Consider the following 17,246-nt stretch of genomic DNA (forward strand, 5'->3'; position numbering starts at 1 on the left):
GTTACCTGGTCCTCCCTTCCCTTATGACGCGTTTCAGGTGTGCACCGAAATGTGAAACTGATACTGCGCCATCTCCATTCCTCAATAACCAATTGTTACTATTATTATTCATTTCTCGCAGATCTACGAATCATCATTTCGTTTGCATCACAAATTCTAAATCGCCGCTACGGTTAGATTACTGCTGAGATTCATAAATATTTTACACGCTATTGAATATTGAAAATAGAACCACCGCTAGATGGAAGCGCGGACTGCGGAGCAGCACTATCATCATCAACGGCGGAAACAAAGGATCGGCACAGTCGCGTTTGTGGGCACGCGCTGCACCGGCCAATAGGCACTAGTCTCTGAACGCTGAAGAGCTTCGTTCGTTCATTCCTACTGGCGTCCTTCTCGACCCAGCCAGTTCTGCCGATGTTGCTCCCTAGCTCATCGCGAAACTCGCCTCAACGAGACCTCCCCACACAGCAGCCGCCATGGTGGAAGGCCCCACCAGTCATCTGGAAGATGCCGGACTTCTGTGGCCTGCCTATCAGGCTCTCCATGAAGTTCCTGGGGTTCCAGATGGACCAGCCACAATTGCCACCTCCAGCGGACCTGTCCCCACCGTACCGGCAGGAACAGGTGTGGCAGGACCTGGTGTTGGCCACTGGACCTGCCACCAGAGAGACCGCCGATAGGCGGAAGGCAGAGAAGAGCATCTCGTCAACACCATCAGAGAGGGAGAGCTCCAGCGACAAGTCCCCGTCAAGGTACGTTGAGTCCAAGGGACAAAAAAGCACAGGGGTTCAACGCTGTTGAACCCATTGTAGAGCGATAATCCTTGTGATATAGGACCACAACGCTGGTTTCAGTGTTATATTACCATGCCCGGCCGGGAGCTTTGGCTCTGTGCGACAGGGCGTTCTAGTATTAATGTTTTATTACGATGGGCGGCCGGGAGTTTTGGCTGCCACCGGGCGTTGCATTGAACACAACCAGCGTTCTGTTCAACACCCTCGAATGCTGATCCGAAAGACGCGGGTTCTATCCCGGCCATGGCGGTGGAATTTCTATGGAGGCGAAATTCCAGAGGCCTGTGTACTGTACGATGTCAGCGGACGTTAAAAAATTCAGGGGCACTTTGACTGCCTAAAGTGCGTAGAGGCGAAAGCGTTTTCCGCACCACTTTCGCTGCTTCTGTAGCACTGGTGGCGTCACATATAATTGAGTACTAATTACGAACTGATAAAAAATCACTAATTAATGGTTATTTACTGATTAATGCCTGAATACTAATTAACTGCTAATTATTGACGCTTAAGTTTCGCCTTTAGGAGTGAAATGCGACAGCGTGCTGTAGCGCTGCCAGGGAGTCCACGGAACGCCACCACGCCGTTCGGACGCAACGCTTTTTGAGGAAAGGAAATGGCGCAGTAATTCTCTGTCATCTCGGTCGACACCTGAACCGCACCGTACAGGTATGGAGGAAGTGGGAGTGAAAGAATACAAAGAGGGCCCGTAATGAAGAAAATGAAAATTGTATTTGTATACGAAATTGAGCAGTAACTCTCACTTATATCGGTGGACACCCGTAAAAATTCAGGGGGGGGCACTTTTTTTACCTATAGTGTGGTCACTGATATGTTTGGTTTTATGGGGTTTAACGTCCCAAAGCGACTAAGGCTATGAGAGACGCCGTAGTGGAGAGCTCCGGATATTTCGACCACCTGGGGTTCTTTAACGTGCACTGACCGCACAGTACACGGGCCTCTAGAATTTCTCCTCCAAAGAAATTCGACCGCCGCGGCCGGGATCGAACCCGCGTCTTTCGGGTCAGCAGCCGAGCACCATAACCACTGAGCCACCGCGGCGGCTGGTCACTGATATGTGGTTAAGATGTTAAGCTTCGCCTCTAAGAGTAGAACGCGACAGCGTCTTGCAACGCTGCCAGTGAGAGAGAGAGAGAGGGAGAGAGAGGGAGAGAGTCCATAGAACGCCATCGCCCATTCGGTTCTACGCCTCGCCTCCTTTGTCGGTAAATTGGTTTTTGAGGCAAGGAAATGTATCTGTGTCTCACTCGGTGGACACCTAAACCTCGCCGGAAGGGAAGGAAGGAGGATGAGAGTGAGCGAAGACACTGTATTCACTAGACGCGCCTTTATTCATTCCAAACCATTGAGCTGGCATGGCGGAGTGGATAGCATGCTCGTCTCACACGCCGAAGACCGGGGTTCGATTCCCGTGCTCGACCAATTTCGTACTCGGTTTTATTTATTCATATGGCCTGATTAGAAAATTAGGGTAAAGGGGTTTTTAAGCAATTAACTAAGCTCAGTTCCACTAACTTGGAGCATCACTATACGATCTTTCAATTGTCTGCATGGTTACTAGCGAAGTGCAATTGGCCCCGTTTGAAATTCGCGCACTGTGACGTCACGACCGTTTCGACCAATTGAAAAGCGTGACATTTCTGTCGACAACTGTTGCTTACAACTATGAGACATTAAAGGCTTCCGCCTTAAAACCACAGGAGGCCGAAATTCCCGGAGTCCTTCACTACGGCGTCCCTCATAGCCTGAGCTGCTTCGGGACGTTAAACCCCATAAACCAAACCAAACCGTTCTGTTCAACGCATGAAAATGCACCGGCGTTCTACGAAGAACCCACTTTTATGCCCTGCGTGCGGTCAGTGACCATTAGATTCCTAGGTGGTCGAAATACTTCCGGAGATCTTGGGTACGGCACCTCTTTCTTCATTTCTTCTTTTACCCCCTTCCTTCCCTTGCGGTGCGGTGCGGCTGTCTGCCGAGATGTGGGACACTCACTGTGTCATTTTCTTTCCTTAAAACCAATTTTCATTAGACGCGGCGGCCGCGTTCTATCCAGGCGGAACGCAAAATTGTGTGGCTCATCTCGGCTGAGCCAGGTTATACCTCTCTGCCATACACGAGACGGAACGGGGTGAACTGGGTGGTTTCCTGCGTCGCGGTATTATAGGCGAAGGTGACGTACGGCAAGACCTCATCCCAGGTTTTGTGTTCAACGTCGACGTACATCGAGATCATGTCCGCCAATGTTTTGTTGAGCCGTTCCGTTAGACCATTGGTTTGGGGATGATACGCTGTTGTTGGTCGAAGAGCAGTATGGCTAAGCTCTAAGATGTCACGTAGGAGTCGGGCTGTAAACGCCTTGCCTCGGTCAGTAATGATGGCCGATGGGGCGCCGTGTCTAAGCACGATGTCGTGCATAAAGAAGTGGGCAACTTCGGCGGCAGTACCTCGCGCAAGGGCCTTCGTTTCAGCGTAGCGGGTCAAGTAGTCTGTGGCGACTACGATCCACTTGTGGCCGGACGACGAGAGAGGAAATGGCCCCAGAAGGTCCATGCCGACTTTGTCGAATGGTATTTGTGGCGGCTCGATGCACTGAAGCAGTCCAGGAGGCTTGAGCGCGGGTTTTTTCCGCCGCTGGCATTGCCGGCATGTCCGGACATAATGCCTGACACTTGAAGTTAGGTTGGGCCAGTAATAGTTCTGCCGGATTCGGGATAAGGTGCGGGTAACTCCAAGGTGGCCGGCAGTCGGTTCATCATGGCAGGCAAGGAGGACTTCATCCCGCAGATCAGACGGTATGACGAGTAGGTAAGTTGTCGGACTTGAAGTAAAGTTCTTTTTATAAAGCACCCCTCTCCGCAGGCAGAACGACGATAGTCCACGAGCTAGGTTTCGTGGTATTTCAGGGCACCCACCTTCGAGATGTTCGATGAGCAGACGGAGCTCGGCGTCGGCACGCTGTCTGGAAACGAGCTCAGATGTGCTGACCGCTCCAAGGAAGCTATCATCGTCGGTGGTGTCTTGCGGAGGAGGTTCGACGGGAGCGCGTGACAAGGTATCAGCGTCGGTGTGTTTCCGGCCTGACTTGTAGGTGACGGTGAAATCGAATTCCTGCAGGCGTAATGCCCAACGTGCTAGGCGGCCGCAAGGGTCCTTTAAATTTTTCAGCCAGCACAGCGAGTGGTGGTCGGTGACGATACGAAACGGTCTGCCATAGAGGTATGGGCGGAACTTGGCGGCGGCCCAGACTACCGCTAAACATTCTTTTTCCGTGGTAGAGTAGTTCAACTCAGCACGCGACAGTGCGCGGCTGGCGTAGGCAATTACTTTGTCGACACCGTTTTGCCGCTGAACTAGAACGGCGCCAAGACCGACGTTGCTCGCATCCGTGTGCACCTCCGTATCGGCATCTTCGTCGAAATGTGCCAGGATGGGCGGTGATTGGAGTAGGCGTCGTAACTCGTCGAAGGCACTCTGTTGTTCGTTGCCCCAGGAAAATGACGTGTCATCACGGGTTAGGAGCGTCAGAGGGCTGGCGAGCTGGGCGAAGTTTCTAATGAAGCGGCGATAATAGGAGCACAGGCCCAGAAAACGTCGGACTGCTTTTTTGTGGGAGGGGACCGGAAAGGCAGCAACGGCAGCAAGCTTCTCTGGGTCAGCGCGGATTCCGTCAGCACTAATGACGTGCCCGAGGAACTTCAATTCGGTGAACCCAAAGTGGCATTTTTCTGGTTTGAGGGAGAGGTTGGCGGATCGAACGGCTTTGAGGACAGTCCTGAGGCGGTGCAGATGTTCCGTGAACGTTGCGGAAAAAATGATGACATCGTCAAGATAAACAAGACAGGTCTGCCACTTCAAACCGGTGAGAACGGTGTCCATCATTCTTTGGAACGTGGCAGGAGCACAGCAGAGCCCGAATGGGAGGACGCGAAATTCATACAGCCCGTCTGGTGTAATGAAGGCGGTTTTCTCACGGTCCCTTTCATCAACTTCTATCTGCCAATAACCACTTCTGAGGTCGACCGAAGAGAAGTACTTGGCTTGACGAAGTCGGTCGAGGGAGTCGTCGATACGCGGGAGCGGGTACACGTCTTTCTTGGTCACACTGTTCAGCTTCCTGTAGTCGACGCAGAACCGTAGTGTCCCGTCTTTCTTTTTCACGAGGACGACAGGAGACGACCACGGACTGCTTGACGGTTGGATGACGCCGTCTGTGAGCATCTCTTCGACCTGTGTTTGAATAGCATCTCGCTCACGAGGGGACACACGATAGGGCTGCTGATGGATTGGTCGGGCTCCTTCATGCGTGATAATGCGGTGTTTAACTATCGACGTTTGGCACACTTTGGACGACGACATGAAACACGCACCAAACTCCCGCAAGAGGTCCTGGAGTTGCCTCTTTTCAGTGGGTGGAAGGCCAGGATTTATGTCTACGCTGGTGACCGCTTCGGCGTCAGCTCCAGGTGTGTCCTCCGCACAAGCAAAGCATTCGGCCACTTCCTGAACATGGTCGACGTAAGCGATGGCTGTGCCACGGAACAGATGTCGATGTTCGTTGCAGAAGTTGGTGACAAGGACCTCTGTACAACCGTCATGAAAGGATCCAAGGCCCCGTGCCACCGCAACCCCCTTAGTGAGTACGAGGGAGACATTAGGCTCGACAACCCGGAGTCCCCTGTGTGGCTCGTCGCAGGTAACTCTCGTGAGAATGCTGGCACGTGGTGGCACCGTAACGTTATCGTCGGCGACTCGCAGGGCGGACCGAGAACCCTGATGCGCAGGCTCTTCTGTGGCCGTTGCGGTAGAAAACGTCACCAAGCGGTTCGGGAGGTCTATGATCGCACCGTGCTCGCGAAGAAAGTCGATGCCAAGGATGACATCGCGAGAACATTCGCGGAGAACGAGAAAAGTGGCAACGAATGTGCAGCCTCGAACCGTAACCCGGGCCGCACACATGCCGAGTGGTGCGACAAGATGTCCGCCTGCCGTGCGTATGTCGGGACCGTCCCAGGGTGTCGTCACTTTTTTCAGGGCCGTCGCAAGCCGTCCGCTAAGGATAGAGTAATCTGCGCCCGTATCAACCAACGCGCTGACCTCCTTTGTGTCGACGAGAACAGGGATATCCAAAGAGACCCTGCCTTCAGCACGGCCCGTCGATGGCTGTTGTGGAGGATTCAGTCGGTGCGGCGGCGGAACCTGGTCGGCGACTGGGGTTGCGCTGTCGGAGCGATTCAAGCGGCGCGTTGGGGGAAACTCTTCGGCGATGCGGCGTTCGGCGTCGGGGCGATTGGGTCGGTGCGGCGGCGGAAGCGGGTCGGCGATTGGGGTTGCGGCATCGCGGCGATACGAAAGGCGCGTCGGGGAAAACTGTGCAGCGATGCGGCGTGCGACGTCGGGGCGATTCAGTTGCTGCGGCGGTGGAAGCTTTGCGTCGGAACGGCGTTCGGCGGCCTCGCCTCCAAAGGCCGCCGGAGCTAGTTTTCCCGACGAGGGCTCGAGGAACCACGTTGTCCCGAGGCGAAACGGGACCCAGAGGGTGAAGACCGGCGTGGAGAGGGCGATCGCGACTCGCGGCGCTGAGGAGATGGTGAACTACGCTGGCGGGTGACATACTCGGCGATGTCTTGAGCCGTCGCAAGCCGTCCGCTAAGGATAGAGTAATCTGCGCCCGTATCAACCAACGCGCTGACCTCCTTTGTGTCGACGAGAACAGGGATATCCAAAGAGACCCTGCCTTCAGCACGGCCCGTCGATGGCTGTTGTGGAGGATTCAGTCGGTGCGGCGGCGGAACCTGGTCGGCGACTGGGGTTGCGCTGTCGGAGCGATTCAAGCGGCGCGTTGGGGGAAACTCTTCGGCGATGCGGCGTTCGGCGTCGGGGCGATTGGGTCGGTGCGGCGGCGGAAGCGGGTCGGCGATTGGGGTTGCGGCATCGCGGCGATACGAAAGGCGCGTCGGGGAAAACTGTGCAGCGATGCGGCGTGCGACGTCGGGGCGATTCAGTTGCTGCGGCGGTGGAAGCTTTGCGTCGGAACGGCGTTCGGCGGCCTCGCCTCCAAAGGCCGCCGGAGCTAGTTTTCCCGACGAGGGCTCGAGGAACCACGTTGTCCCGAGGCGAAACGGGACCCAGAGGGTGAAGACCGGCGTGGAGAGGGCGATCGCGACTCGCGGCGCTGAGGAGATGGTGAACTACGCTGGCGGGTGACATACTCGGCGATGTCTTGAGGGCGCTCTCCAGGGCGTGGACGGGGGCTGTCGACAGGAAAACCGCGTAGTCCCATTTCGCGATAGGGGCACCGCCGGTAGAGATGGCCGGCCTGACCACAGTGGGCGTTGATCCGGAGTGCGCCAGAGGTCAGTCTTCCGCGGTGCCTGGCGCCTATCCGCCCAGTAAGGAGTCGGCTGGGCAGAGTGCACCGCGACCAATGGTGCGGTGTAAGGCGAAGGCCCAGGAGATGGGGCCGCGCGGCGCACGACGTCCGCGTACGTGACTGGCTGGACAGGAGTCGGGTACGGCGCGGGATCGTATGGGGTCGGTTGCGGCGCCGGCACAGCTGCAGCGTCTTGTGCCCTGAGTGCCTGTCGGACTTCCTCGCGGATGACGCTGGTGACGGAATCGACGCGAGGGGCAAAGGTTCCTTGAAGGTGCTGCAGCTCCTCGCGGACCACTGAACGGATGAGTTCGCGAAGGGAGTCCGGATTCGTCCTGGGATCATGGTCGAATCGGTCCAACGTTGACAGTGTCGACGACGGACGCAGTTGCCGGGCGTACTGTTGCGATCTCTGCTGCAGCAATTTCTCCATGTGGACGGCCTCGGCCAGAAACTCCGCGACGGTGTTGGGCGGGTTCCGCACGAGGCCGGAAAAGAGCTGGTCTTTCACGCCGCGCATGAGGTGCCGCAGCTTTTTTTCTTCAGGCATGGCCGGATCGGCGCGATGGCAAAGACGCGTCACATCCTCGACGTACATGGCAACACCCTCATTGGGAAGCTGAATTCTAGAGGACAGGGTACGCTCCGCGCTCTCCCGGCGGTCGCTGTTGGCGTACGTACTCAGGAGCTGACGTCGAAAGTCCTGCCACGTCGAGAAAGTAGCCTCACGGTTTTCGAACCAGGTACGTGCAGAGTCCTCAAGGCTAAAGTACACGTTACGCAGTTTTGTAGCGGCGTCCCAGCAGTTGAAGGTCGCAACCCGTTCGTAGTGCGCCAACCAATCTTCTGCATCTTCAAACAGGTCACCGTGAAAGGGCTTAGGCGTTCGTGGGGTCTGAAGAGTGAGATAGGTAGGGCTGGCTGCAGGAACAGTCGGAGGCAGGGCGGGTATTGGCGCCGCCATGAGCGTAGGGGTAGTCGAGGGCTCACCGACAAAAGGGAGGGCCTCGGGGGACAAGCCTCGGATCCTCCGGCTGGCACGATGGACAGGGGTGGTCACAAGAGGCGGGCGTGTCGAGTCGTCCTCAGGAGTAGGGAGCATCGGCCGCACCTCCACCAGTGTCACGACCAGAGGAGCCGTGAAGGTAGACGTCGAGAAGAACCCAAGAGTGGGAGCCTTCTTTTAATTATGGAGCCAGCTTCCACGACACAGAACAGAACAGCGCGCCACGAGAGCCACTGCCGCTTCGTCTTCTTTTTCGACTCAGCGCGGAGGCCGCGCGGCGCGTTAGGCACGTGGCAATACGAAGCGAAAGGCAATCGAACCAGTGGCCGGTGACGACGCGGAGACTGCCAGCATCCGTTGCCATTTTCCGCTTGAGTTACTCTTGTTTCCTGCGCCGCTGCTTCTCCAAACGTACACGTACCATTCTTCGTCGGCTTCATCATCTACACTAGCCTGCTTTCACGACTTCTCAGCCAACGCGGCTTCGTGACGCTCTCTGCAGTCCGCTGCCTCCAATGGTGAGTCGAACAACTCGTCCCGGTGACCGATTTTTGCTGTATATGGCTGCGATGTCGATGTTGCTGTTGTGACGGACAGAAGGATGAAAAGGAAATTGCACGGGCCTGCCTACTGGATAGAGCTGAGCCACAAACACTGCCGCGTGCAGATAGGAAAGAGCGATACAACTGACGCGCGTCGCAGCAACCGCGTCCGCCGAAGCGACGACGCCGGCTGTAACAAACAGGAGGCACTTTGACAGTCTAAAGTGGGTAGAGGCGGAAGCGTTTTCCGCACCACCTTCGCTGTTTCTGTGGCACCGGTGGCGTCACATATAATTGAGTACTAATTACTAAGTGATGAAAAATCACTAATTAATGGTTAATTACTGATTAATGTCTGAATACTAATTAACTGCTAATTAATGACGCTTAAGCTTCGCCTTTAGGAGTGGAACGCGACAGCGCGTTGTAGCGCTGCCAGGGAGTCCACGGAACACCACCCGTTCAGCGCGATGCCTTGCCCTTTGAACGCAACGCTTTTTGAGGAAAGGAAATGGCGCAGTAATTCTCTCTCATCTCGGTGGACACCTGAACCGCACCGTAGAGGAAGGGAGGAAGTGGGAGTGAAAGAAGATAGATAAAGAGGAGCCGTAATGAAGAAAATGAAAATTGTATTTGAGGAAAGGAAATTACGCAGTAACTGTCTCACAAAATTCAGGGGGGCACTTTTTTGACCTAAAGTGTGGTCACTGATGCCCCTAAGAGTGGAACGCGACAGCATCTTGCAACGCTGCCAAGGAGTCCATAGAACGCCATTGCCCATTCGGTTCTACGCCTCGCTCGTCAGTAAATTGGTTTTTGAGGAAAGGAAATGTATCTGTCTCTCATTTGTCGGTGGACACCTAAACCTCGCGGGAAGGGAATGGAGGAGGATGAGAGTGAGTGAAGACATCGTATTCACTAGACGCGCCTTTGTTCATTCCAAACCGTCGAGCTGGCATGGCGCAGTGGATAGCATGCTCGTCTCTCACGCCGAAGACCGGGGTTCGATTCCTGAGTTCGACTAATTTCTTAATCGGTTTTATTTATTTATATGGCCTGACATGTAAAGCAAATTGGGCTAATTGGGTAATTAAGCACTTAACTCAGCTCAGTCCCACTTAATTGGAGCATCACTATACGATCGCTTCAATTGGTTGCATGGTTACAAGTCAAAGTACAATTGGCCCTGTTTGAAATTCGCGCACTGTGACGTCACGACCGTTTCCACCAACTGAAAAACGTGACATTTTCTGTCGACAACTGCTGCTTACAACGATGAGACATTAAAGGCTTCCGCCTTAATAACCCCCCCCCCCCCCGCAGTGTCTGTTACGGATGAAAAGGAAACTACGCGGACCTTTCCACTGGCCCGAGCTGAGCCACAATCGCTGCCACGTGCAGACAGAGATGAGATGAGAGATGTGAGAGGAAAGATTGAAAGAACTGACGCGCGTCTGAAAAACCGCGTCCGCTAAAAGGCGGCGCCGGCTGTAACTGTAGCTTAGACGCGGGTCCCAAAAACTGCGTTCGCTGAAGTGGCGGCGCCGGCTGTTACTAGCTGGCCTATACACGCTTGACGACAGACAGGTCAGCTGGTGATTAGTAGGACTATTTGGCATTGTGAAAGCTGCACGCTGCGGCTTTCAAATTCGTTCATCCATGCATACGAGAATGACATGTAGGTGATACGCGTGGAATAATAATTACGCTCTGTCAGCTATTTGCCGAAACTCAAATCAGGCCCTGAGGTGGCTGGGCGGCGGCCGCTCAATCTGACTGCAATTGCAAGCGCCGGTCATCAACATCTTTCAAAGGAAGCAGGGGACTGTCAGCATTCCGAGATCTGCAGCAAAGCTTTCCTGGTTTTTAGAGCTCGGCAAGCTCTGCCAATAAACGATATTTCTGTAAGGCACAGCTGTGCGGCCCGGCCCTGACAGTTATTCAGCTCATTTTTACCTCAAAGCACATAGGTCTCTTCTCTGTATTAATTTTGATTCAGCGCGGTCTGTTGACACGCTCCATGCACATCATAACATGTTCGTCACGTTTACAGGAGCCGGGAACGGCCCAATATAGGATCCCTAGGGCCCTTGGCGAGTAGCGGCACCACCGGTGAAGAGAACAGCCTGCTGCCGTACTGGATCCTCGAGGATATACGCATCTTAATCAGTGACGGGGACAACGACGACAACGACGGCGGCACCGGTCCCCGCTCCGAGGAGGCGGTCTCCTCGGCGCTGAAGTGCATAGGCAGCGAGCAGCCGCCACGGGACGATGACGTGGCCGACTGGAGGAGGTTGGCAAGGCAGCCGCATTGCGCACCCGACGTGCTCGGCTTCCTGGTCGCCGTGCTGACACCTGTCTTCCTGGTCATGGCGACGAATCTCTACGTCGGCATGGGGCACGGTGCAAGGGGGTATGCAAAGTTTCATCTTTACACGCGGCATGTTACTTTGTCACACATAGGCTCTTTCAAGTGTAGTTCCACTCGTGCACGAAGTATACTTAATGCTGCTGTACCCCCGAAACTTAATCATTGGACCTAAAGTCAGCTTCCTGTGAACTGCTGATAATAGCTCGTGCAGAACTTGGCTAAGTGCAGATAACTAAGAGAGGCATTTTTTTAGTGGACATAATCTGATTGACCGTGATACTGGATGATAAATGAGTGAGGAATCAAGTCTTTGGGAGTCTAGCAATTGAGGTGGTTGCTCGCAGCAGACAGCTTCATGTCTGATATTTTAAACTCTTAACAATAACAGCTTTGAAGTTTCATGTCTTTACTGATGTTTAAGCATTGCTCACCTGTGTTAGTGACGGTCGGCAGCATTGACATTATAACTCCGAAGAGAACATAATTTTCATCCTAACGAATTTGTTCTTAAACATTATTGACTGATTTTGGCGAGACGCGAGGTGTATTATATCCCCTAACTACTGGCTTCCTGTAGCTGCCTTTTGAGCGTACAATCCGTCAACAACGACTGAATTTCTTACTAAAGCATCGTTCATCATCGCTTGCTACTCATCGCATAGATAACTTTATTGAGGCCTCTAATTCAATATGAATTAATCTAATCAAGAAATTTTTGTTCTCTATCCTCCGGTTTGCGTGAAAAGTGCCCTGTAGACGCTAAAAAACACATTTATCTGTGCATTTAGGGGCAAGAGTCATACCACCGTACCGTTCTGCGAACATGGCACTTTGCTTACGGACATTTTGGATAGCGATGAAAGAATTTCAGTTCTAAGCTGACCCTTCAGACTCTGTGAGTGCCCACATTGCTTCAATAAAAGGTCTTGGTTTTGGTCAGCTTCAGCGAAAATTTGCTTGCGTTTAAAAGCATACTGTTGCGAGTAAAAATAATGGAAGTATTTTAAAAAGAACGCAACGGAGACGCATATTCTATTGATACACAAAGTAATTTTCTGCCAAACCCCTCATCGAAAGGAAGTTAAAACTAGCAGCGCTGTAAAAGACCGTAAACACGCAGTTCACTGCTATTTTCTCGCCTATTAACACCGAACTTAATGAATTCGAACTCTACTTCAACTAGACTAAACTTGGGGGATCTAGCCAGCGAGCCATGTTTGCAATGCTCAAAATAAGCCGACGTAGTTGGTCATGCGGCGCATACCATGGCAACATCGAGTATTTAACCTAATAGTTACGGAGCGACAGCTTCTCCTAATGCCCGAAAATGCTAGCACTGTTCAAACGTACGAAGGGCACTTCATGGTCCTCTGCTCAAGTTCTCTGGAATTGCGCAGGAATGAACGAACACCAGCGGCGTCCAGGGCATGTTCCGGCGGTTGCGAGGGTGCCGGAGCGCGAAGCGAGCAGGCGGAATCCGAGGGTGCGCCGCGGTCGATGAGCGACCCGGCAGGCGACCAGGACAGAAGCCGGCACATGGACGATTTTTCCAGTTGGAAGGGAGTGCGTGGCGAGAATCCGGGAGACTACGCTGGCGTGCAGGACGAAATAGAGCGCCACAAAATGAGAACAGGCGTTGACGATGACGCCCACCGGCCGGTGATCGTCGACTACGCGAGGAGTGCGTGGGACATCGAAGAGATCGTGCACGCATTTACAAGCTTCAGAGATGTCTCCTGGAAACGATCTGTGAGGTTCCCCACATCACTATCCTTATTTTTCTATTGGATTTGAGTGTTTTAGCCCTCAATGTAGAAACTGACAACTTGCGCATTCAGTTATCTCAAGAGAGAGTTTGAAGCGAAGAAATAACATGTTAGTAACACCTGATCCCCGTTCACATATTAAATGAGAAAGGCCGCTTTACTAGTAAGTCCGAACTGCGCGATTCAATCTGGAAAGGCAACATTACTGCCACGTGTTTCGCTGTCATGCACGTATTCAGACAGCCCAACCGCAACTGAATGTCTCGAAGAAAATGCAGCAAGTTTTTTTAAATCTGTTCAGGTAAGCTCCATACCAAGACAACATGAAGGAGATGTAACAGGTGCTCCTCACAAAAATCTACAGCAATAACATTTGAAGACACATATTCCGCTCAGAAAACACGTGTACCTGTGGTCAAATTTTTCAGGCAGATATTAAAGACCTCATTCAGGGCCGAGATTTACAAAGAGCGTCCGCACGTAACTTCAGACGCAGTTGTCAGTTCAGAAGCTAGGTTATTTTACATGCAATGTGTTGTATGCCTGAGAGGAAAGGAGACGCGTTCGTACACCGTGAAAACAAGTAGAAAATGTTTCTAGTTCCTTGCCCAAAGTCGACAGTTGCATCAGTGTTTTTTTAAAAGAACCAGAATCACATCACGCGTTAACCATCTTCCAACGCTTGCTGCATGCCCCATGAAAAGCAGCGAAAGTTTTTCACAGCCAGTTGTGCTAGAGGATACGTCAAATATTTTGCGACTTTATTCGTTGAATGTGACTCCACGGTGTTGTCGGATTAAGCAAACAGAATACGAGCATACTTAAGTGAATTTCTTCTCTTCGCAGTAAGTCTGTGAGACTGACATTTGTTCAACGCAATCTCATACTAGTTACTTGAAAATGCATCAGACGAAGCCCGTGTTAATCAAAAGTATCAAACACCAGGCCCGAACAGGACTTAACCAACGGCCCGATGCCGGTCAAGATTTCATTTTTTGTTCCTGAAATACGTGACTCCTTCCCCCTTTTTATATCCGCTTCTAACCTGTAGTCGAAGATAGGAGTTCCGCGGCGAATGGGCATCCTTGCTTATATCGACAGGTACTGTCAGCAGCAAAAGTTTGCGGGATCTCCAGCTAGTGGGGGAGCAACGCAAAACTGCATTCCAGTGCCATGTACACTGATCACGGCCGATCTTGAGGCTCTGAGCACTTCCGCGTTAACCATTATTGTTGCATGCCTGTCCTTTCTTAGTTATCAGGCATGTCTCATCGCGTTCTTCGTGGGGATCCGCTTTTGCCACTCGCTGCTAGCAATGAATCGCTGTGTCACCATCGTCGCGCACCTGTTTCGGCTGCTGCGATGGTGGATAGCCTAAGTAGGACTGGCTGCGAACACCACACAGCGCTTCAGGGGCATCCGTGCGTGTGATAAGCACGTCACGGGGAGCCAAACGTCGAGGCATGCTTGATAGCGAAGAAAGGACAGGCATGCGCAAAGCGAGCTTCAAACGCAATTTCATGAGCCTCGACAACATGCTTGGAGGCGGCAGATGGCACAGGAGTGCAGTTTTGCGTCGCTCCGCCACGCGCTGGAGATCCCGCAAACTTTTACTGCTTACAGTACATTTGCCTTAAAAGGGCCTACAATCTTTTAATACGACAGAAAAACTACATACCACTCACTATTGGCCTCCCTTTGTTCAATTCATCGTGTATTACGTTATTCTGGTTAAATTCCACCTACTTTCGCTTACTTTTCACTTTGCTTGCTGTTGAGCACTCCATTTTTCTTCCCATCCATGGGCAAACAATATCGTGTCAATGCGGTTTGCGCAGTGACAACTGAGTTAGACGAACTAAGCCTGCAAAGCAAAATGTGGAGAGTGGCGCCGAGACCGATAGGCTGTAGCCTTCGTAGCATCGGATCTCGTGTTTTTTTTTTCTTTTTGGAATTGCATATGAACAGCTCTTCCAGCGTGGACCCCTCATACAATGGCCAAATGTCAGCTTGGACAATGGTAGGTAGCCCACAACGCCATAGCATTCGGGAATACCCGTTTCACTTTCTGTAGTGCAGTGAATTACGTAAAGACTACTCAGTTCCTCCGATCGTGCGCTATGGTTGTAGCGCGCCATAGGATCTTAACAAATTACGCTGGTGGGCTTGCTTTCTTTCTCATCGAGCCGTCCCCAAACCGAGAGAAGGGATAAAATATTCACAGTGCTCTTCGGCGTACCCATCATTCATTAATATCTTGCCTCTGTGTAGCTTATTCCACAATGAAGATTGATCTTCCGCAGGCACAGATGACGGCCTCCTGTGGTACTGCAGTGCTCGGCTACTGCTGCAGTCCCTGGCTGCAGCACTACTACAATCGTGCGACCAATACTTGCATGTGTCTCGACACCATCGGACGTAGCGGCGTTTCAGCACACTCAGCCACATCAGGTTCTCGTCTGCATAATCCTGCTGGCTTGTCTACATTGGGACGGTGGGTCAGACGAAGCAGTTCAACAAGGGAGTCATCTTCGAACAATGCACCAGGTGCGAGAAATCGCGCAACTCTCTCCCCTCTGATGCCCTCTTAATTTTCTATTTGCCTTGCACTAAACTGAAACGAGTTAAGTATAAACTGTAACACTTAATTTATCACCCATAGTCCGCTTTATTATCATTGGGAACGGTTGTCGCCGGATGACATTGTAAACAGGTTCAAATGATGCAGTAGAGTCAGTATCAATGCGCATTCCTCTACGAGTACGACTCTGCATTGCTGCAATTCACCCCAATTCGTACGCACTTTTCGATGCAGCGTGCTCGTTCGCCGGCGGTGGGCACGCGTCCTGGCGAATCACCCGGAGGTCACCTTTGGTCCCTGCCGCCTGTCAAATCCTGCGCCTGCGCGACCTATCCAGGATATGATTCGCCTGCTTCGCCGACAGCGGAGGACCACGCTGCTGTTCGGCTTTGGCGACCAACCTTAACGGCTGTCGGTGCTATGTGTGCAGAGGCAACTTAGAGTGCGCAGTCGTTTCGCGTGGGCGTCGGTGTATGTCTGAATATCGCATTCTAAGCGCTGCTGCTTTCCTGGCGTGCACATGATGGCGCATTGTTGGAAGATTTGAAATACGCAACTTCGAATAGATATACTTACGAATTCTCGTTCAACTCTACCGTGTCTGTCCACTTTTTCGCTTTGTCCACCCGCCGCGGTGGCTCAGTGGTTAAGACGCTCGCCTGCTGAGCCGGACAACCTGGGTTCGAACCCCATCGCGGCGGCCGCGTTTCAGTGGAGGAGAAACGCACCGTGTGCGGTGCGATGTCAACGTGCACGCCGCAAGGGAAGGATAAAGGAGGCAGTGGAAGAAAGGGAGGAGGAGGTGCCGCAGTGAAGGTATCCGGTATAATTTCGACCACCTGTGGTTCTTACCTATAAAACCACCTCACATCGTACACCGAGAGCCGAAAGCCATCAACACTCAGCCACCGCGACGGTTACGGAGTATTGCCCGAAAACTGATTTTAATGCGAAAGCATTACTAGGCTCTGTGGCAAGGGGCTTGTCCGCAAAGTGTGTCGGCAGCAGTTGTCGGCAACTCGGATGAGGTGGCGTCAAACGAGTGGTTGTAATCGAAAGGGGATGTGAGGATGCTGCGCAAAGAAAAAAAATGAATTCGGATTAAAAGTCAGAGCCAAATATGTTCAAAAAGTGGGCGGAGCCAATTAAAAGGAGCCAATTAAAAAAAGCAAGCTCTCCCCTCTTATCCCCTTCCCACCTCAATCCCCATCCCTCCCCAAGTCTCCTCCCTCCTAACCGTTCATCCTCTCCCTAAGAATATGCATCCTGAACATCACTCCTCCCGCAGAGCAGCGCGAACCTCCGCGCTCTGGCGTGAGTACGGTCTTGCTAAACCTGCCGCTGTTCATGTGGACGCCGCACCGTACTGCCGCTACCCAGCCCACGCCCTTGCAGTCACTGACAACTCCCTCCGACGCACTCTTAATGCTTCAGTCTATACTTCGACCTCTGTAGACGCCAAGGATGCAGCTATTGCTCTTGCCACCACGCAGACCTCCGCGGAATACATTTTGAGTGACTCCAAGCCTGCGGTCTACAACTACGCAGTTGGACTGGTGGCACCCCCGGCCTTCAGCATCTTACGTTCACACACCGTCCCCTCTCGCCCCATCCAAATAATCTGAGTGTCCGCTCACGCGGCCCATCCTGGCAATGAGGCAGCTAATTATATCGTTCGCGATTCGACCGACCGAGACAGCCCGCCCCCGCCTGGAATGAATACGCACGACGCGCTCCTCACGTACCACGATATAACATTACACTACCGCCTTTCTCGTCTCACTTTACT

General features: G+C 52.7%; 1 protein-coding gene across 3 annotated transcripts in view; it reads left to right on the forward strand.

The window, feature by feature from the left end:
• The first annotated feature begins 303 nt into the window (after positions 1-303).
• LOC149339339 (uncharacterized) overlaps positions 304-17,246 on the forward strand; it is a 51,780-nt gene continuing 34,837 nt past the window's right edge. For all 3 annotated transcript variants that reach the window (XM_089548079.1, XM_089548080.1, XM_089548081.1), the window contains exons 1-3: positions 304-755; positions 10,790-11,152; positions 12,508-12,859. In XM_089548079.1, the coding sequence (XP_089404205.1) occupies positions 418-755; positions 10,790-11,152; positions 12,508-12,859 (1,053 nt within the window). In that variant the 5' untranslated portion in view covers positions 304-417. The remainder of the gene's footprint in view (positions 756-10,789; positions 11,153-12,507; positions 12,860-17,246) is intronic.

This window comes from Amblyomma mixtum, chromosome 6 (genome assembly GCF_055824585.1).
Source record: "Amblyomma mixtum isolate Tamu chromosome 6, ASM5582458v1, whole genome shotgun sequence".
Lineage (NCBI taxonomy): Eukaryota > Metazoa > Arthropoda > Arachnida > Ixodida > Ixodidae > Amblyomma > Amblyomma mixtum.